The sequence below is a fragment of the Notothenia coriiceps genome, unplaced genomic scaffold (assembly GCF_000735185.1).
Source record: "Notothenia coriiceps isolate Sejong01 unplaced genomic scaffold, NC01 NC01_scaffold00034566, whole genome shotgun sequence".
Lineage (NCBI taxonomy): Eukaryota > Metazoa > Chordata > Actinopteri > Perciformes > Nototheniidae > Notothenia > Notothenia coriiceps.
This window is the reverse complement of record NW_011367267.1, coordinates 39,242-60,127: the sequence shown is the minus strand read 5'-3', so window position 1 is coordinate 60,127 and position 20,886 is coordinate 39,242. Positions and strand designations below refer to the sequence as shown.

At 40.2% G+C, this 20,886-nt stretch overlaps 2 protein-coding genes across 3 annotated transcripts; both read left to right on the top strand.

Annotated features, from left to right (window-relative positions):
- Positions 1 to 470: 470 nt before the first annotated feature.
- On the top strand, positions 471 to 15,231 carry iffo1a (intermediate filament family orphan 1a). Of its 2 annotated transcripts, none has more exons than XM_010790808.1 (9): positions 471 to 2,023; positions 8,518 to 8,578; positions 8,789 to 8,884; positions 9,076 to 9,216; positions 9,287 to 9,471; positions 9,614 to 9,731; positions 11,040 to 11,141; positions 11,801 to 11,931; positions 12,583 to 15,231. In XM_010790808.1, exons 1-9 carry the CDS (start codon positions 1,041 to 1,043, stop codon positions 12,722 to 12,724), a joined length of 1,959 nt encoding a protein of 652 aa, XP_010789110.1. In that variant the 5' UTR covers positions 471 to 1,040; the 3' UTR covers positions 12,725 to 15,231. The 2 variants fall into 2 exon arrangements, with proteins under 2 accessions (XP_010789110.1, XP_010789109.1); XM_010790807.1 differs by having other exon boundaries at positions 9,284 to 9,471.
- On the top strand, positions 3,204 to 19,763 carry LOC104962370 (ubiquitin carboxyl-terminal hydrolase 19-like). The gene is made up of 4 exons (XM_010790810.1): positions 3,204 to 3,209; positions 18,186 to 18,329; positions 18,494 to 18,855; positions 19,606 to 19,763. The coding sequence occupies exons 3-4, from the start codon at positions 18,579 to 18,581 to the stop codon at positions 19,761 to 19,763; spliced, it is 435 nt and encodes a 144-aa protein (XP_010789112.1). The 5' UTR covers positions 3,204 to 3,209; positions 18,186 to 18,329; positions 18,494 to 18,578.
- The last annotated feature ends 1,123 nt before the right edge of the window (positions 19,764 to 20,886 follow it).

Here is a 20,886-nt window from a genome sequence, read left to right as displayed (position 1 = left end):
TAGTGAATAAGAAATTCAGAATGCTAGCTTAAGTTTACTTGTTGTAATGCAAAGTGTTTTGTAGTAACTAAACATGTATTAAGAAGGATGGGTGATTTGTGTGAGAAGGTTAATTGGTTACCAATCAAGCTAAAATCCTGTAAACATTATTCATTTGTGCTACATAATGCTTCCTTGATGGAAGGAGTTAGCAAATAGTTTATTCAGCTGCAACCACTGTTAAGTCTGGGAAAGATCATGGATATTTCTCTTTAACATTTTTATTTTAAAACACTTTCTTTTATGTAACGTTACCATCCATTGACCATATCCAGGAAGTTTTAAATCCCCCTGGGCTGCTTTACCACAGGTGAACCTCTACTTTAGTCACTACGGTATCTGAGCCAGACTGCACACTGATCACTGCTCCTCTTCCACAGTCAGTCCGGTAAGTGAACGCATCATTCAGTCACTTGTGTTTATCGCTGAGCTCTGCTGCACCGCTGCTACACTCTCCTCGGACTCACTCACCTCATTATCTGGTGCCAACGTTAATGCTTCCTCCTCGATCTGGCAGGTGCGTGCATTTTGGTTGTGGCTTCAATATATCTCCTTAGCGCTTTATTCTAGGGGCTTAGAATAAACAGTTTGTGATAGTGCGCGTCGCCACTGAGATCTCTCGACTAGAATTTAGTCCTGCGTAAAAGTAAACTCAGTCATCTTATTTTGCTGCAGCAACCAGCGGTGTGTCTGCGAGTTTAGAGGCTTCTATTTGTACTTTATAATAACATTTATACTTCACAGCTCATCGCGATAGGTTTACTATAATATCCTATTGGGGGGTTGTTATTTTCCTGCGATTTTAGACCCGTAAAGAATCATTTTTAACACCCGTCATCTGACTTTAGGCCACAGCTCCTCTGCGTAAAGGTGAGCATCTGGTGTGACCAGTAAGGGGGGCAAAAACAAGGCAGCTGGGCCTCACTCCGGTTCGGGACTATAATCAGTTTATAGACAAAACAATTTGAACGGTTGAAGATCGACTGCAGAAGTCTGGGTTCATGCCGGATTTCGAGCACTTCAGATTTTCCTATTCGAGCATGAATCTGGCCCTGGGGGAGAGCGGCTTCCTGGCCCCGCAGCAGCACCACCACCAGATGCCGGGCCAGAACGACTCCGCAATGATGGAGCCGGGCTACTTCCTGGGGGACCACGGAGGCTTCGGGCCTGATGGGTTGTCCGGGCTGGACCTGGGCTCCTTACCGCCGTCGGGCCTCACCTACCTGCACCTGAGCAACCCCTTGCACCGCGGACCCCCCGCGGCCACCGCGCTGCGCAACGACCTGGGCTCCAACATCAGCGTCCTGAAGACCCTGAACCTGCGCTTCCGCTGCTTCCTGGCCAAAGTGCACGAGCTGGAGCGCAGGAACAAGGTGCTGGAGAAGCAGCTGCAGCAGGCTCTGGAGGATAACGGTGGGGGGGATGGACACCAGAAGCCGCAGACTAAAAACATGGGGGTCCAGACTGGATTTATCGGGCCTATCCAAGCCAGACCGGGACTCATCTCGCTCCACAATGCCAACAACTCGGCCTACCTGCCCGGCGGCCTCCTCTCCCCCACCCTGAACCCCCCTCCTCTCTTTGACAACAAACACCTGCTGGGGAATAACCTGAACCCGAGCTCACTGTCCATGGATTCAAACTCCAACCTCACCACTTCCGGCTTCTCCATCAGCCCGGCCCTGAGCCCAATGGACCCTTCCAAAACCTTCACCAACATCAACGAGAAGTACACCTCTCACTCCGGGACGAACACCAACTTCATCACCGCGCCGCCCCCCCGCTTCCTCCCCGGGACGCTCTGGTCCTTCAACCACAGCCGCCGGTTTGGCTCCGGGAGGGAGTCCTGCGCCACGGGCCCCGGGGCCCCCTGGACGCAGCCGGACGGGGTTGGGGTCCAGATCGACACCATCACACCGGAGATCAGGGCCCTGAACAACGTGCTGGCCAAGGTGAAGAGGGAGAGAGACGAGTACAAGAGAAGGTAAGGGTTGTTTTTAACCTTAAAGTGTATCACTGTACACTTTTAACATGACTGGATTGTTTGACTCATAGAATATAATGCAGACATTTTAGCATTCAAGTGTCTGATTTCTGATGCATAGTGTAAACTTTAAGTGACTTTGAGTTTCTTGGTATGGCTTATTTTTGTGGGTACTTTATTGATCCCAAATTGGGAAATGTTTTCGTTGCAGCAGCATAAAAATGCAAACATTTCCCAAATTGGGATCAATAAAGTACATCTTATCTTACCTTAAATCAAGGCATTGCACATAAGTAGAAATTAAAATAAATAAACTATTCTAAAATGTGAACATCTCAAAATAGGAAAAAAAACAGCATTCAAAAGTAGAAAATATACAAGTTGGCTGTGAAGATTATAACACACAAATATGAACACCTGACTAACACTTTAATTAGTTTGCCTTGATATTCAGGGAAATAATAAGTTGGTATTACAATAACAGTGTGATCTTATTGTCATGATCTAACTCAGAGAGATGCTATGGAAATATTGGTCATTTCCTTTATGGGGGTAATTGTGAACAACCCCACACAAGGGAATTCAAAAAGCTGTATAGCTTACTACATTTTCTTTTTTTGATACTATCATCTTCATCCTTTCTTTATGCAGGGATACCTTATTTAAGATTTTCAGTTGCATCTCATCTTGGTTGGTCATCAGCTCTCACCATCATATTTATACTCTTATTTTACACATGTGTTTCAAGAACTTATTTGTCTTGCTTCATGTTGTATAGATGTTCAAAAAGTCTGTCACTGGCAGTGTATTTTATTAGAGCTGATTTTCCACCTTACTGCAAAGGTTTAGCTCCTGCTCCACCATTTATTTTGAGGTTTTTATCCACCAATGGCTCTGAAAAGCTGAAATATAATGGACTGATATGAATGTGTCACCCCACAAGGATTTTGCCACACAGTTTATGCTGAGGTAGCAATCACTTCCTCTGCTTGTATTGAGTCATCGACAGCAGTGCTGCAAAATGCTGAGCAGGCCTGCTGTAAGGCAAGGTTTACATGATTTGTACATTACGTTTATTTCACAGATGATTTTGCCCAAAGCAACCTAATAAGTGCATCCTAGGCATCTCAAAGCAAGGGCATTTAGTATTGCATGCATGTGACATTGATTTGTTCTACTGTAAACAGTTCCTCACTTTTAATGTGCATCTTTGTACTTTAAGGTCTATAAGGAATAGTGGTATTATATATACAGTATTATTGAACCCATATACTTTGTCGCATCTGTTTTACTAGACATAGGTTTGACAGAAAGAACAAAAAAAACAAAGAACAAAATCTTAGTGTGTGCCGAGCATGATGTTATGAATTATTAATAAAGTATGCTATCAATACAAGGCAACTGTTTTAATTTGAAGTGTTTAGGTCTATGACATATAAACCTATGTCTGGTCTGAGAGGGGTTTTGCTCAGCATGCAGTTTCTGTTTTGTTCGCACTGACCTGTTTCACACTTTAACACACTCTGCTGCTTTATGCTAAAAAGCACTGACCTCAGTGCTTTTGCTTCAGTCTGCTGAGGCAGGACGCCACTGCAGGACAAACCTTCAGTCACATCGATTTCAGAACGAGCAACAGCAACACTCTGACCTGGGTGTTGTGCTTTTAAAGGGATCTGGAGATAGAAAAGGTTCACAGTTCCTTCAATTTGGCAACATTTCACAGAGTATGATGCTTTTATAATCTTTACCATACAAAATGAGTTGTAAGCACAAAACAGATCATATAAATAATGCCTTTGAAACAATTACTTTTTATTCCTAAACATTTGCACCTGCTGAAGAGCCGATAAGGGCTTGAAAATAGGCATGTCATTTATTTTTTTATAAAGTTAGACATACTTTAAGGTTACATTGTATGAGTCATTAGGAACGCAGATGTGCACGTCGCTGTAGTTTGTATTTCACATCATGAGGTCATCATAGAGTTGTGATTTTAGGACTTCCAGGTTTCCATTCCACGTGAACAGCTTATGTTAAATGATTAAAGTTGGTCTAATTCAAGTTGGATAATACAAAGATACTCCGCTTAACTCATCAGTAAAAAAAAGATGATCCACTGTATTTTCAAATAATGTGTCTTTTGAAAAAAACCTGGAAATGCAAGATAAAAGTCAACTATAAGTCATTGACACAACCAATCAGAGAGGTTCATTTTGCTGCATGCTCAATTATAGATAAGTTTACCTCATAGAAACCTAATTAAGAATCTTTCAACAGTTTTGATTTGTTGACTCTCGGATTCTGAAATAAAAGATAAACCTAAGATATTCTTAAAATATCCAGGAGCCTTTTGTGTTAATATGTAGGCTGGAGCCATGTCATTTTTAGAACAACAGAAGACATGAGTCCATTATGACACCCCTACGGAGCCCTGGAGGGTTCATAGAGAGAACGAATAAATACAACGAGGCCACGTTTTATTAATTTGTGCGCACAAGATGTAATTTGTGCGCACAAGATGTAATTCGTGGCCTCAATTTCAATAAAACGAGGCCGAACTTTATTAATTTGTGCGCACGATACTACGAGAACCGGCACAAGTTTTTCGTGCGCACAATGCACGTCGATGAGCGCCGTGTCGTCCTACTCAGATTGGTGTTTACTGCACCGTCGTGTCTTTTCGGCCGTGCAGACACCTTCCACTGCCGATTCGACATGTTGAATCAGTAGGCTGTCAGCCAAAGGCCGTCGGCCACAGACATCACTCTGATTGGCTGTTCAGCTAGCGAATCAGTGCATGAGAAGCTAAACGGAAGTGAGGGACCTAAAGAAACTATTAAGGGCAAATCTGAGATTTCATTTAACTCCAGCTCTCGGGAAAGCCCCATGAGCTTCTCGTTGTAGAGTGAAAATGGAACGCACACGCTATTTGTTGTTTGTTTATACCACGCAGTCTGTTCTTCTTCTCTCGGGTATCACGCAGTCTGTNTGACACCAAAGAATATCAAAGAACACGTCCCGAAGGAACGTCGGCTCACGTCGCCTCACGTCGGCTCACGTCGCCTCACGTCGGCTCACGTCGCCTCACGTCGCCTCACGTCGCCTCACGTCTCCAGCGTCTTGGCCATGTGTCGCACTGGAACACACCGCAAANGAACACGTCCCGAAGGAACGTCGGCTCACGTCGCCTCACGTCGCCTCACGTCGCCTCACGTCTCCAGCGTCTTGGCCATGTGTCGCACCGGAACACACCCGGTGTGTTCCGGTGCGACACATGGCCAAGACGCTGGAGACGTGAGGCGACGTGAGGCGACGTGAGGCGACGTGAGCCGACGTTCCTTCGGGACGTGTTCTTTGGTATTCTTTGGTGTCAGTTTGATGTGTAAGGAGCTTTAGCCACACACACACACACACACACACATAAATCTAACTGCCCGATTATTCCCCCTATTACTCATTTTATGAAGGAAATGTCCGGTCACCAGGGTGCATGAGGTGTAAATAACCCAATTTGTGTTCTGTGAAACTGAAAAGGATATGACATTGTTTTTGTTGCAGTTGCATATGTCTTAAATGTAATTTAGGTTAACTTCCTGTTTTATTTAGATGCTTTTATTTTGAAGGTGAGTTTACGCTGTTGACAGGATTAGTGTATTCCCAAGTGAAAGAAATTTGTTTAATCTTAATCTCGATGTAGGCTAGTGCTAAATGCTGTCGGAGTGCACCGGAACGAACGCAACTCTCATAATATCTTCTGAAAACAAATGCGCACGAATTAATAAAACGTGGCCTCGTTTTATTTTTATTTTGTTCTCTTTGAACCCTCCAGGGCTCCGTACACCCCAGACAATTTGACAAAAACACGAAATGGCCTTCTCTAAACTGCCAGGAATAAAATACTGAATCAGATAAAGGGCCTTATATATTTCTGTAGGTAAATTGTCAAATGTAAACTAATTTGACCTAAAGCACTGGAACTTACTCATAAGTATATCCCCTGGTTATTAATCATAGAATATAAACTATGATTTCTAAAAACACCAATTTGACAAAACTAATATCAGAACTGATTTACTTAACACGACCTCCCTGCCCTTGGTTGAAGTCAGAGCTGTGTTTCTAAGGACTTCTGAGAACCAGCAGCTTCCTCCATATCACAACTTTATTATTATCAATCCATTAAAGTGAAAAAAAGAGTGTCTTAATTCAGCTCTGAGTGTTTTGCTGCCTGTGTGTCTGAAGGGAGGAACTGTCTGTCCTGATCGTCCTCACACTGCAGGTTCCCCTCTTCCTCTCCTTTCTTTCCTGCTCTTCTTCTTCCTCTTGTCTTTCTCCATCTCCTCTTCTTCTTACCCTCTTCCTCTCAGCTGGGTTTCTCTGCTACCTGCAATGCAGCACTAGCCTGTGAACGCCAACAGTGATGTCACCCAGTCTGCCTCCTCTCCTCTCTGTTTTATCTCTTACCCTCTGCCTCCCTCTAAGTGTTCTCTCTCTCTGTCTCTCCCTCTCTGCGGCCTTGTTCTGTTTGCTACTGTCCCTGTTGACTCCTCCTCCTCCATCTCCCTCACCCTTCTGCCTGCACGCACCTTGTGTCACCCCCTCCCCCCCTCTCCTCCTCTCTGTCCCATGTGAGCCTCTGCAGCGTCAGCCCAGCACTGACATCATCATCACGCTATCATCCACATCCCCAAACCCCACGACCCTAAGGTTTTATTTTTGTCTTTGATTCAATTCAGTCCAATGAGGCTTGTTTATTCCAATACACTTCTACATGGCAAAAATAAATCCATATGTGATTCAAAACACCATGCATTAGCCTACAGGAGGTAGAGGTTGAATTTACGTCATGCTCTTCATGACACACTATTTGCTGACATCACAGCTCAAGTGTGCAGTGCAGCAGCCCGGTCTCCTTATGACAGGGGAACATCTCAGATAAAACACACAATGGGTAGTGACAATAATGTAAATGTCTTTATTTTTTGGAAGGGCTTTTTGCTAAATGTTTCTTCTCGCATCGTTTTAAAGCATGAGTTTTAGATAAGCCGGCTTCTGTGTGCCCAGTCTAACAGAATGACAACCTGCAGACTCACTGCAGAGCCACGTGTTGGGACTGACAAACAGGAGAGAGCAATACAAAATATCAGCTCTCTCACTGTAACACAATCTGCGCATCACATCTGTGTCTGAGTCCCTCTCTGAATAAACCAGATTTGATGCTATCCTCCTCATATCCAACACAAGTCTCTCTCAGCATGCAGCCTCCCTGTGACTTGTAGTTGAACACAAACATTGGAAATCATCTCAGTTGACATGGAGACAATCTGATCTGAGGTCGTCCCCCAGAGACATGATGTCATCATTTCAAAGAAGCCAGAAGAGCAGAGATGATTTGTTGACAGCATATAAGAAAATGGACCAATTTATTTTACAGAGACACACATTCGATACTGACCTCTACATAGTGGATTGGATGCCAATCATAACATGCAGGTTTACATTAACTGCTGTTTATTTGTGAATGTCATTATACATTTAGTATATTTTTTGGTCTCAGTGACAGTAATCATGTCACATCTACTTTCTACTACTTTTTAGTGCCACAATAATATCTGGCAAATCTCTGAGGTGTAGAGATATTAAACATGGGACAAAGAAGTCTCTGGTGTTGGATCGGTATAATCAGAGACCTTGAGTTTTAGAAACGAGAATCAATTTTACAATAAGATTCAGTCTCTCTGGACCTGGAGTTCATTAGCTGAGAAATATGATGATATGAATGTCTTCAAAGTCTAGGAGTTGTACTTTACTCAGGACAAAAGAGCACCCCTCAGTCGACCAATGGCAATGTTGTGCTACACTGTCTTTGTCTCCTGTGTTACGTTGTTTCGCTTTTATAGATGTACATTGTCCTGAGATCACATTTCATCAGAGGGACAATCAATCAGGAATAATAAGTATTGCATTTCAGAACGCCAGTAGTCCTGCAGTGTAAGGTCGGCCTCGGCCTCGTCACTCTTTGTTATTTCTGTCTTCTCTCCTCAGGGTTACAGCTTGCTCTTCTTACTGTTCGTGCTCTACATGCACACCGCATGGTTTCCTTTATGTAACACCTGCTGAGTAATACTCTCGCTGGTAAGAGGCGCGTTCATGCTGTAGGTCAGTCAGGAGGTAACATGGAGCGTTTGCCTGAAAGCTGCAGAGAGGAAGACCAGGAAGCTTCACAGGCTAAATGTTCCCCCATCTCACCTGACCTGATGATAAGCCAGGAATATTCCACATTAAACTGTTATCTGCTGAGATTCAAATGATCTATTACAATCAAATCATTGTTGGATCTCCTATTGGTTTAGAGGTCAGCTGAAAAATAAAAAAGATACCAAGATAACAAACAGGAACAAATAGGGAAAAAGTACCAACAGTGTGTGGTCATCTTATTCTTTTGTTTTGCTACTTCTTTTGTTTTTGCATATATTGTGTATGTGTGTTTGTAGATGGGAAGAGGAGTACACAGCCAGGATGGACATGCAGGAGAAAGTGGCTGAACTGGAGGAGGTAAGGGGACTTGTGTTGAAAACCTTACTCTATATATTCAATTTTATAAATTAAATGATCAAAGCAGTCTGAGCTGCACCTTCAGTTATCATCTTACTCAAATATTCAGGATGTGTGTGTGTGTGTGTGTGTGTGTGTGTGTGTGTGTGTGTGTGTGTGTGTGTGTGTGTGTGTGTGTGTGTGTGTGTGTGTGTGTGTGTGTGTGTGCAGGACCTGCAGGAGAGCGAGGTGTGTCAGGATGAGCTGGCGATGAGGGTGAAGCAGCTGAAGGCCGAACTGGTTCTCTTCAAAGGACTCGTCAGCAACGTAAGTCTGCTGCCAGCTGTGGTTAGCATCATTTTTCAAATGTTTAAAACTGACTATCGGATTCAGAAATGTAGAAGAATTGTTTTCCCTTTTGATACATTTATTTGTTATGCCTCCATCCAATGGCCTACTGTTTCAAGTTGTCAGAAATGTACACAAATGGAAGAAGTAATCCGTTCTCTCTCCATCAGAACCTGTCAGATCTGGACAGTAAGATCCAGGAGAAAGCCATGAAGGTGGACATGGACATCTGCCGCCGCATCGACATCACCGCCCGTCTGTGTGACGTCGCCCAGCAGAGGAACTGTGAGGACATGATCCAGATGTTCCAGGTATGTTAGGGCTGGTAAAAGGCCTGAAACAAGTCCTCCACCTTCAAACCAACACGCGTCTTTTCAGCAGGTGGCCACGCCCCCCTCCACTCTGAGTGGCCGGTCCAGGAAACCAAGCGGCCAGTCGGCAAAGGGCGGAGACGGAGACGAACTGAGCATGTCCGAGAGCGAGGGAGGCGGGGCTAAAGACGAAGAGTCCTGCAGCACGTCGGCCAATCAGATCAACGAGCAGATGCAGAGGATGCTGAATCAGCTGTAGGTTTCTTTGCTTATAATCACACACTTACTGATGTTAAACCATTTTGATTACATACCGTGTGTGTGTGTGTGTGTGTGTGTGTGTGTGTGTGTGTGTGTGTGTGTGTGTGTGTGTGTGTGTGTGTGTGTGCGCGCGCAGGAGGGAGTGTGAGTTTGACGATGACTGTGACAGTCTGGCCTGGGAGGAAACAGAGGAAACCCTTCTGCTCTGGGAGGATTTCCCTGGATACCCACTGGGAGTGGAAACACAGGGAGAGGTGCGTGCATACTAATCCTGACAAATAGAGTTCAGTTCAGTATTATTCTGAAATAGCTCAAAATAAGATCAGACAAAAACACCAGGCAAAACAAATTCTATCTGATTAACATATTGGGCTTCTACAAAAAGAATGTAAAACAGGTAACATAGTTTTCTGTTTTTACTGTGTTTAGTCACAGAAGCACTTAATTGTTTTACTTTCAAATCATATTGACCCTTATTGAAGCCAACATGAGTGTTATAAGTTAAACCTCTGTCATAAAGTAAATAAAGTACAAGAATAGACTATTTAAATAGAGAATTCATTGTTACCCTCAAGTATTTCATCTTGAATTACTCAAAACCACAAATAGTAATATATAGACTTTTTGCACAACTTTTTATTTTGTATTTTTGTATTTTACTATATATGTTGCATTGTTGGAGGAGCTCAGGTCAGAAGAATGTCATTGCCATTTCTGCACTGTAGCGTTGTGCATATGACAATAACACCTTTGAATAGTGAAACATATCAACATTAGAGGAAACTAAACCCTTCAGCAGTTTTAATGCGTGCTGTGACGCTCGGTGTTCCCTCTCCGTTCAGATGTCCCCTGTCCCCTGTCCCTCTGTCCTGACCTGATGCACTGTGGTGTTTGAGTTCAGTCTGGTGACGCTCCAGTCTTTCCTTGTGACCTGTAAGCCGTTTTTAACCAGATAATTCAAAGAGGCTAAGGACCTGATCTACTTAGTGAGGAGCTGAAAAGAAAAGAAAGCAGATTATCTTAACTCACCTGTGATACACTCACACCGGTTGTCTTCTTTTCGCTGCTCAAAGATCACTTTTTGACAGTATCATAGTATTTCAATTAATCTGTCAACTCTTCAATATTTGTGTTTCTTTTAGTTATGGTCACTTATTTAAAATAAATTGGTTAAGACCAGTTTATTAGACAGTTGGAAAACGTACCTTCATATACTTGAACTTCTCAGTCGCTATATAATTAAGCATGGGTTGAGTGAGTAGTTCAAGTATTTTGATGTCAATGTTTTCCTGAATTGTCACATCATTTGTGAAGCATCTAAAGACCAAGCAAATCGAATCAACTAATATACTGTTGGATTTTCATAAATACTCCAACATTTCAAAAAATGCTTACCAAGTTTGTAAGAATGCACTCTTTTGTTATTTGGCTTTACTCAATAAACTCTACAACATGGACTTTTTTTTCTTTTAACAGCCGTTATCTGCAAAACGTTTTATAAATATTGAAATATAATGACTGCTGCTAACTCCAGTCCTGTTGTTTCCACTCTCTGCCTGCAGCTGCAGCAGCATGAGGAGTCCATCGAGGAGGTGATCAAAGACACAGAGTGCATGTTCAGATCCAGAGAGAAGGAATACCAGGAGACCATCGACCAGATAGAGGCGAGTCTGTTTCCATGCATTCTGTGTATTACGTTACATTGTGAGGATTCACCTCTCATACTGGGTCTAAAGACTGGTTTCCATAATGTTTTATTATTGGAACTGACGTATTCATGTTTTTATTAGAAGATTAGAGTTAACATTTTGTTTGGACGGTTGTTGGGTTTACCATTTAAATTTGTTTCTCTCTGTCATTTTGGCATGTTGATGTTGAAATCATTACCTGTCAACCACAATTGAGGAAGAATTTAAAATGTAATGTATTTTATCTGCAAACTGTGTCTGTGCAAGAATCCCAATTTTAAACCCATGATAGGATGTTTCCAGCTGATATGCACCTTGGAAGCCATAGTTACCATCCACACTTTTATCCTTGTCTTTTCCAATCAAAGATCCAGATATTTTCCAACACATTTCTTAATCTTTAGCACTGATAATTCCACTGAAGAGTTTCAGGATGAATGTCATTTAAGTTATGTCATTGCTCCAACTGCGACTCACGTTACAATTTCTTATGGGAAAAATTACTGGCTTTCACTTCCAGAAACAGAGGAGCAAAAATAGCTTCTCCCATTTCACAACATAAAATAGTATTAATGCTGAGTGTCTAGTGTCAGTCATAGAAATGTAACTCTGGTTTTGTTTCCCCTCCTGTTCAGCTGGAGCTGGCTACAGCTAAGAGCGACATGAACCTCCACCTGCATGAGTACATGGAGATGTGCTCCATGAAGAGAGGCCTGGACGTCCAGATGGAGACCTGCAGGAGACTCATCACACAGAGCGGAGACGGGTTTGTTTTATATAACTTCCTTATCAATAAACAACACTTCAGTTCATCATGCTTCTAGTTAATAAGAAAAGTAGCCTACTGAGCTTATTATCAATACATGGTGTCAGGTCCATACCACACAACCTTCTCCAGGAACACCCAAGTAAACAATACAACTTGCTGTTGTGTCACGTCGGCCGGACGTCGACAATGACGATATAGGAGCGAAAAATCCAGATCTGCTTGTTAGCACCCCCCCCCCTTTTTTTTTTTTAGAGGTGTGGAGGAAAAGAGAGAGGGTTTTGTTTTCTGACACTTTGTGAGTACCCCGACACACCGGGGAAACATATTTAGTTATAAAAGACATAAAAAAGTGCATTTTGCATGATAGGTCCCCTTTAACAAAATGTGTACACAACACAGTACACAACATTAAAGTTTTATAAATAGGTAGGTTGTATTGTTTACCTTTGTTATGGGTGAAGGTCATGTTACCTATTTAAACTAATGAGCAGTCCATCATCAAGATGATTGTAAAAGGCCAAAATACATAAACAATGTAGTGTTTGACCTGAAAAAGCAAAGGTAAATTATTCAGTGTGGATTCAATGTTGAGGAAACATTTATGCTGCAGACAAAAACTAGAGTTCAGACACTCTTCTCCCTCTGCAGGAAGTCGCCCTCGCTCATGCCCCTGACGGTGGACGACTCCGACAGCGAGGAGAAGAAGATACCCGCCCTCCCCGGCGAGTCTGAGACGAGCAAACCTTACTGCAATGCTGCCACCCCCCTCCTCACCTGGAGGAAACCCTGAAACACACACACACACACACACACACACACACACACACACACACACACACACACACACACACACACACACACACACACACACACACACACACACACACACACACATACTGCTGGTAAATAATCACTCCAAATCTCTTTTCTTCATTCAGTGCCGAGTTTAAATTGTGGTTGTTTTCACTCACCATGAAACTTCCACACACCTAAAGTGATTAGGTGTACATCTGCTGCTTTAAAACCAGCTGATGTCAAATGTTCTCTTTGAAAGCATCCAGTCTGATGTTTGCTCATTTTCACTTGCCGCCAGCCTGAGCAGGAAAATTAAAACAAAGAAAGAAAACCGAATGTGCTTGCAACACTTTTACCTTATGGTAGAATATAGAAAGATTTGAGCTTCATAAAAAAAGCAAAAAACAATTCTCTTGATGTCCCACTGCTGCCCTCCCATGGCTATCAGCTGTAACTGCACCTCAGTGAAGGTCAAACAGAACAAAATGGCACTTAGACATTTTTTTACTGGTTCTGTTTGTTGAATAAAAGGACCATTTTTATTTTGCACAATGACCTTGATATATCTGATTGTTTGCACAGTTTCTGTTCTCATTTATTTCAGCTGCAGGCGCACAGAGAGGCAGCGACGCACAATAAGTAGTTTGCACACTAATGCTCTTTGAAAAGTTTTACTTACTATTTACTATCAAGAAATGCTTTTTCTTACCGTGTGATTTTATTTCATTGTATGTCATTCTGTCATCTGCAAGTATAGCAGAGGTTTCGATCCTTAAATGTGACCCAATTGCCACTTTTCTGGGATATTACTGAACGTTAAGTTAGGATCTAAATTAGAGAATCCTGTTTGACAGATGTTGAACAATCAAAGCCTTTCTTGCCTTAAACTGATTCCCCACATTTTAGAAGTATCACCCCTTCTCTGCACTAAAGTGAAAGTTATTCAGGAACACTGTCCAGAAAAGGCATCATTAAGCAATTCATCTTTTTATTAATTAGTAATTATTTTAAAAGTGCATATTTGCGAACTCCACCTCAGATTTCTGAATGTGAAATAGACATTCACGATAATAAAGTAGCTGCTTAGAAAGCTTTAAATAGAGTGTCGGCCATATATGAGGCTTTCCTCTGTTATGACAGAAGTTGAAGTAGTTTTCTTATATTTTGCCCGGTGAACATTTTGCATTGTATTTTATGTCTGCATCTGCCAGTGGGCCATCACGATTACAGTAGGCATATTAATATTAAATTCCTCAACAGAAGCTTGATAATTAGGTGGAAAAAATATCTGCCTATATTGGATATCGGCAACGTCCAATGTCAAGCATTCCTAATTTCAAACAATGATTTATTTGAGGAGATTTTTAGATAATGTTTCTTTAGATCCATCACAAAAACTCTTTAAGCCTAATCTAATAGTTTATCTTAGATTTTGGGAAGGCAAGTTGTATAAAGGACAGATATAGTATTGTAACTAATGTTTAATTTGATTTATTAATCCTGCAATTACTTTCTAGAGAATGTCAAATAGGAAGAGTAAAAATGACTTGATAGCCAAAAGCTTATTATCTTCAGTTTACCACCACAGAAGACTCAAACAAGCAAATATTCATACTTGAGGGTCTGGAACCGGTGAAATGTGGGGCATTGTTGCTTTAAAATAATTACAAGCAATTCAAAATGCTTAGAAATTATTTTCTGTCAATTGATTAAACAACTAATTGTTTCAGTTCTGACAGATCAACCTATAATTAATATGCTAATGGCATGTGTAAAGAAAGCATTACTCTTGAAACTCCTATGTAATATGTTATGATGTGATACTATTTAAAGTTGTTTGGCAACAACAGAAATCTAAAGGGCATTTTAATCTTTAATTTTACAAAAGTTAAAACCTATTTTAAGAATTTACAGTTTGTAAAGGATAAATAATACTGTAACTAATGTATATAACAGGGCTGTGTATAATGCTTGTAAGCTTCATGTTCTATAATGTAAATTAAGCAAAGCTCAATGCAAATAAGCATTGTATTTATACCTTTCATTTAATATTTACATCGCTATTACTCTCAACTAATGTAGACGTATTTAGGTATCATATCAGTTCATTGAGTACAATTTGAAAAGGGTTGTCTTTGTGGTTTCAGAGCGAATGCACCTGCAACAATGATACAAAGTGAATTTAAGCTGAGTTTCCCAGTTTCCTGTGAGTTTATGAGTGTAAATACGCAGAGGAAAGAAGCCATTTTGCTGGAGGTGTTTTGAGAAATAAGGAATATATTTTCAATAGCTTGTGCCTGCTTTTCTGTCTTTGTTGATATGAGTGTTCCAACGTTCCTCCCTTCAAACACTGAAACATGTTTCATCCAATGAATGTCTGCTTAGTTAATAACCTGCCATGTTCACCTGGTAAACAGATCAAATAAATGGACTTCAATGTAAAATAATTCCTTTTATGTCAAGGGAAAGCAAAGCTAAGGCAAGTGAACACTTAAAGCGAAGCAAACATCACCCACCTCATGAAACTGTGTAAGTGCTGCTTTAACTGAACTGTTCTATACTATCTGAATGTAAATAACATCTGAAAACTGAAATAAATCAAATTGTGTCAAAGATTTAAAGGCCTCATGAAACATACACGGCAGGACGCAATACATTGTAATGCATTTGAGCAAAGCACGATGAACACTGCTGTAATAACCATATTGTTGTCAAAATACTGTATAATGTGCAGATTGGATCGCCTTCTCTCTTCACAACTCAAACAACATATTCTTTTTTAATCAGGTCTTTAATGTTTTCTTTCTGTCACGAGACTGAATGTTTGATCAATTTAATGAAATATTGCACAGAATAAAAAACATTGAAAGAGAGTGTTTGAATGATTAACTCAATGAAGACTATAAAATGTACTATTTGTCCTGGGTTGGTTACTTGATCCTTACATTGGATCTACATTTCCTTTACAGACTAAAATGTTACATGTATAAAATACCTTGAGAATAACTCAGTTCTGTCTCATTACCTGTCTAACAATTGAACAAATGTATTTTTATGTCATGCTTATTTCTTTGAAATACTATACTTTCACATAATGTTATTTTAATAGCATAAAACATATTTTGTGTGACTATTTATTGCATAAAAACCTTTTATTGCATACACTGAAATACTTTAAATATGTTTGTGACATAATAGAACATTCTGATTAACTACATACAAAACTTCTTATGTCGTTTTTCATGATATTTACAACATACTATACTACGTCGTTTTTTATGACATTTCTCGACATAGGGGTATTCAATTAAAATTCATCGAGGTCCAGTTCGAGAACATTTCCTCAAGCAAAGGTCTGGAACATCATAATGTATAGATATATTTGAAAATAAAAGAAAATCGACATATACATGCACACACAGTGACATTTGACCAGGAGGTGAACTGAGTAGCAGTCTACACTCCATATTAAGGTCTGTTCGGAGACTTGAACCAGCTCCCAGTCCAAGCCCCTATGACTGAACCACTGCTGGACACATAGTAGTTTTGTCGAAAATATCAGAGAAAAAAAGACATAGTATGATGAAAACATTCATAAAAACGAAATAGTACGTTAAAAAAAATCAGACAAAAAGGACATAATATAGTATGTCGAAAAAATTAATAAAATACATTATAGTTTGTTGAAATTTTTTTTTAAAAGACATGGTATAGTATGTCGCAAATATGTTTTTTAAAAAGGGATAGTATAGTATGTCAAAAATAAATAAAAAAAAGACATAGTATAGTCAAAAATATAAAGAAAACGACATAGTATGTTGAAAATATTTTTTTAAAAGGCAGAGTACTGCATGTCGAAAACATCAGAAAAAACGACATAGTAAAGTATGCTGAAAAAAAATTACATAGTACAATATTTTGAAAATATAAAGTATAGTATTTTGAAAATATAAAGTATAGTATTTTGAAAATATAACACTATACTATATTGTCTTTTGGGATATTTTCGACATAAAATACTACGTCGTCTTTCTTTATTTTCGACATACTATGTCGTTTTTTCTCATATTTTTTTTGGCATAGCCTACTATGTCGTCTCATGGGATATTTTCGACATGCTATAAAATGTCGTTTTTCATGATATTTTCGACAAAGTATGTAGAAGTAAGATATTTTCAACATACTATGTCGATTTTTTTTTTTCAATATATTATACTATATCGTTTTTTCTGATATTTTCGACATAATATCCTGTGCCTTTTTTAAATATTTTTTCTACATACTACACCATGCTTTTCCCCCCCACATACTACAATATGTAGTGTTTTCTGATATTATCGACAAATTACAACATTTTGCAAATGTTTAAGATACTTTTCAATGTGTTTTTACTGCATATTTACAAACATACTACACCAGAGGTGCCCAGTTCGTCGATTCGTTGGTGACGTCATCACGTGTGTTTTACGCGCCGTTAAGCTCCAACGTTATTGGTCTTTTTATCGGTACAGGAGACATTTAAAAAAATATGTCATATGTATTATTGCTACAAAAACATTATATCGCAGTCTTAGTGTCGCCAACTCTTTTCTAATATGCAAAAAGACAAACAAATGCGTCTATGATGTATTTTCGATCAGACGAGATCTCTCTCCCCCGTCTGTGTGCGAGGGGGCGGGGCAGTTTACACACACGCAGCTGCTACATGCAGCAACACACTGCGGAGATGGCGGAGAGAACGCGCTCCGAGGTGTGGTTAAATGTTACCAGTCTCGATGTGGACAATGCTCGTTGCCTAAAGTGCAATAAGAGTTTAGCATGTCAGGGCGGTAACACGAGCAATTTGTCTAAACATTTAGCAAAAGTGCACCACATTCAGACGGAGGAATGCACCGGGTTCGACTGTCTTTCTAGTTGCTCTGTAGCCCCATCCACGAGTAACTTTTCCACGTCAGGTGTTATGTATGCTAGCAGCAACACATGGAGTTAACTCAATTATACAAACATGGGTTAATGATAAGAGGTAACTGAGTTATTTATTTTGTTAAAGTTTCAGCTATTCTGTTTACAGTTCTGTCATCAGATTATTTAATACAAATTGTTAAAGCATTGTTGTTTCTTTTGATGTGAAATATTATTTATTTAATTAATAAAAAGCTATGTTAATTTTGTTCACAATGTGTTTAGTTAATTTAATAATATATGTATTTTTGAATCAAGTATTCATCTTTATTGTCTTCATTGTTAGTTTCCACATGCCTAAAACAACCTCAAGCTAAATCTAAATAAGAGCGTTTGAGAAATTGTGCAAGGCATACAGTAGCAATAGTCGATTAATCGTTTCATTAATCGATAGATTAATCGATTATCAAATTAGTCGTTTGTTGCAGCCCTAATGTAGACTGAGGCATCTGCCAATTTTTACAAATCTCTTCTACATTTTAACTTTTTTCTAGAGATTGTCAGAAGACCCACTGGCTCCATCACAAGGGTCTGTGTCGCCCCAACACAGAGAACGTGGGCCTGCCCTTCCTGATCAGCGTGCCAGAGTCCCGCCTCTCCTACGCCCGCCTCACCCAACTGCTGGAGGGCTACACCAGGTACACTACTTTTTAGATTACAAAATAAATTGCATGTTACAACTACTCGTATTCAACAGGGATTCATAAATATCGTTGTCCCTGTCATTTAAAGATCTCTGCAAGGAATCACCCACTTTAAAAATGCAGTCCGCTGTCAGTTAATGTTGATCTTCTCTGTGCAGGTTTTCCGTCAACGTGTTCCAGCCTCCTTTCCAGTCAGACAGGACATCCCCCGAAACAACCCAGTCCCGCACTGACCTCCCCCCAATGCCAGCAGACTCTCCTGAGGGCCCTGGGTCCGGGGATGAGGCTGTGGGTGGCAGTAGTGTAGGAGAAGCTGATCAGGATCTGGAGAGCCCCCCCCTGCTGCCTGAGGCCCAAGCAGAGTCCGCTCAGGCCTCAACGCTCCTCTCCGGGCACTCCCTGTCCACCACACGGACTGCAGACTCAGGATTCTCTGAGCCGATCTCCTCTGCTTCCTGCTGCTCTCTGGACCATCTTGCAGAGAAAGAGACGTCTTGTGAGAAAGCAGTGCGCCCGGAAGGTAATAATAAAGCTTAACATTAACTCAGAACCCCAAGCAGTGTTTTGTTCCTGTCACATTAAGTTATTCACCTCTATGGATCATAGCTGGGATTAGGGAGGACTCAAGTTTATGTTGTGTACTATAACACACCACCAAAATCATAAAGTGCTTGTTGAATCTTGCTGGTTATTCATTTTCCAAAAGTAGGCAAGAGTGGGTATATAAAAAAACAAGTATCCACAAGTGTTGCAAATATTGGAAAAAAACGGTCAATCTCCGCCGAGTCATTCAAAGCTTATGAATTGAACTAAGCAACGTAGAATGTTTGCTTTGTACAGGATATTGATATTACAAACCAAAACCTTGAATTAGACATGTTGAATACATGTTGAAATATGACTATTTAAAGCTAACATTTGGTTAGGCCCAGATATTGTCAGGCTCTGGGTACAGATTATTCAGTCAATTGGCAATTTGAGAATTTGATCATTTATTTTGTTTAAAGTTTCTGGCTATGATTAATGTTGTAATCAAACATGCTTTGATACCTGCCAATCTGGAGGTGTTTTTATATGCCATTTTCTTAATGTCTTTCATTTTTGTAAAGCACTTGAAATTGCCTTGTGATGAAAGATGCTATCTAAATAAACTTACCTTGCCCTGCCTTAACAAAGGGGTTACATTGTTCAGATATTTGTTTAAATATTTATATAGATCATTTGCTTTCTCTACATCCCTTTAGTCCTCAATCTTGTCATTTGTTTACAGCTGCAGTAACAGGCTATCAGCAGCCAAGTGAATCAGCATCGGGTCACGCCAGTCAGTTCTACATCGCTGTGCTGGACTACAACAACAAGGAACAGAGGCTGGATGAAAGAGGTACACCCAGAATGTCCTTAAGTACTGATATTCAGTTGGATTCTTAGTAACCCTATTCTCATGTATGTTTTTGTCGTGATTTGCGGAATTATAGTTACTCCATAGTAATGTTTTAAGACCGTAGTTTCTGGTGTACTACACAGAGTTCCCGTTAGAATATTTTTTCGCCGGTCAACATGTCCGTTAAAGTTTAAATCTTCCGGACAACATTTGAAAAGTGCCGGTCAAAGGTCTTCTTTGTTATTTATTGAACAAATTGATATGATTCGATATTAAACAAACTAATTATAGTAAATTAACTATTCAAAAGTGTACAGTAATTTACAATAACACAGGAATAATAAACGGAGTGCTCTCTTTCTCTCCTGACAGCCCGTCAGTATCATGCAGCTCTCGGATCAGTAATGAGTGACCCGACAGTAAAACTAAACATATCTGTAACTATTTACGGTAGTTTGAGAGGTAATTAAAATAGCTACGTGTGATATTCTAACCTGAAGTGTGTGTTTTGTTCCGCTCACCACTGCATGTGATTATGCAGAGCTGCGTGTCGGCTCGTCTCGTTTTTCAATAACTTTTGGAAATAAATAAATACATACCGGTAAATAAGTATAGAAACCAGGTCGAATTTGTCAAATGTATTGAACTGGTGATCACAGTTTGACAGCTATAGGCCTACAGCTTTCATGTGCGGAGGCGATTCACAATCAGGCCAGCTGTAGAGAAGACCCTCTCAGCTGGAACGGAGGTCGCGGGTATAGCATGGTATAGCATGTACAGTGGGGCAAAAAAGTATTTAGTCAGCCACCAATTGTGCAAATTCTCCCACTTAAAAAGATGAGAGGCCTGTAATTTTCATCCTAGGTATACCTCAACTATGAGAGACAAAATGAGAAAAAAAAATCCAGAAAATCACATTGTCTGATTTTTAAAGACTTTATTTGCAAATTATTGTGGAAAATAAGTATTTGGTCACCTACAAACAAACAAGATTTCTGGCTCTCACAGACCTGTAACTTCTTCTTTAAGAGCCTCCTCTGTCCTCCACTTGTTAACCGTATTAATGGCACCTGTTTGAACTCGTTATCAGTATAAAAGACACCTGTCCATAACCTCAAACAGTCACACTCCAAACTCCACTATGGCCAAGACCAAAGAGCTGTCAAAGGA

What these genes read in the sequence shown, in the direction of transcription:
- iffo1a (XM_010790807.1), top strand. Translation starts at nt 1,041, where the DNA reads ATGCCGGATTTCGAGCACTTCAGATTTTCCTATTCGAGCATGAATCTG. An exon ending in AGAGACGAGTACAAGAGAAG is followed by an intron (nt 2,024 to 8,517) that starts GTAAGGGTTGTT and finishes GTGTGTTTGTAG; the next exon opens with ATGGGAAGAGGAGTACACAG. An exon ending in TCAAAGGACTCGTCAGCAAC is followed by an intron (nt 8,885 to 9,075) that starts GTAAGTCTGCTG and finishes TCTCTCCATCAG; the next exon opens with AACCTGTCAGATCTGGACAG.
- LOC104962370 (XM_010790810.1), top strand. Translation starts at nt 18,579, where the DNA reads ATGCCAGCAGACTCTCCTGAGGGCCCTGGGTCCGGGGATGAGGCTGTG. An exon ending in GAAAGCAGTGCGCCCGGAAG is followed by an intron (nt 18,856 to 19,605) that starts GTAATAATAAAG and finishes ATTTGTTTACAG; the next exon opens with CTGCAGTAACAGGCTATCAG.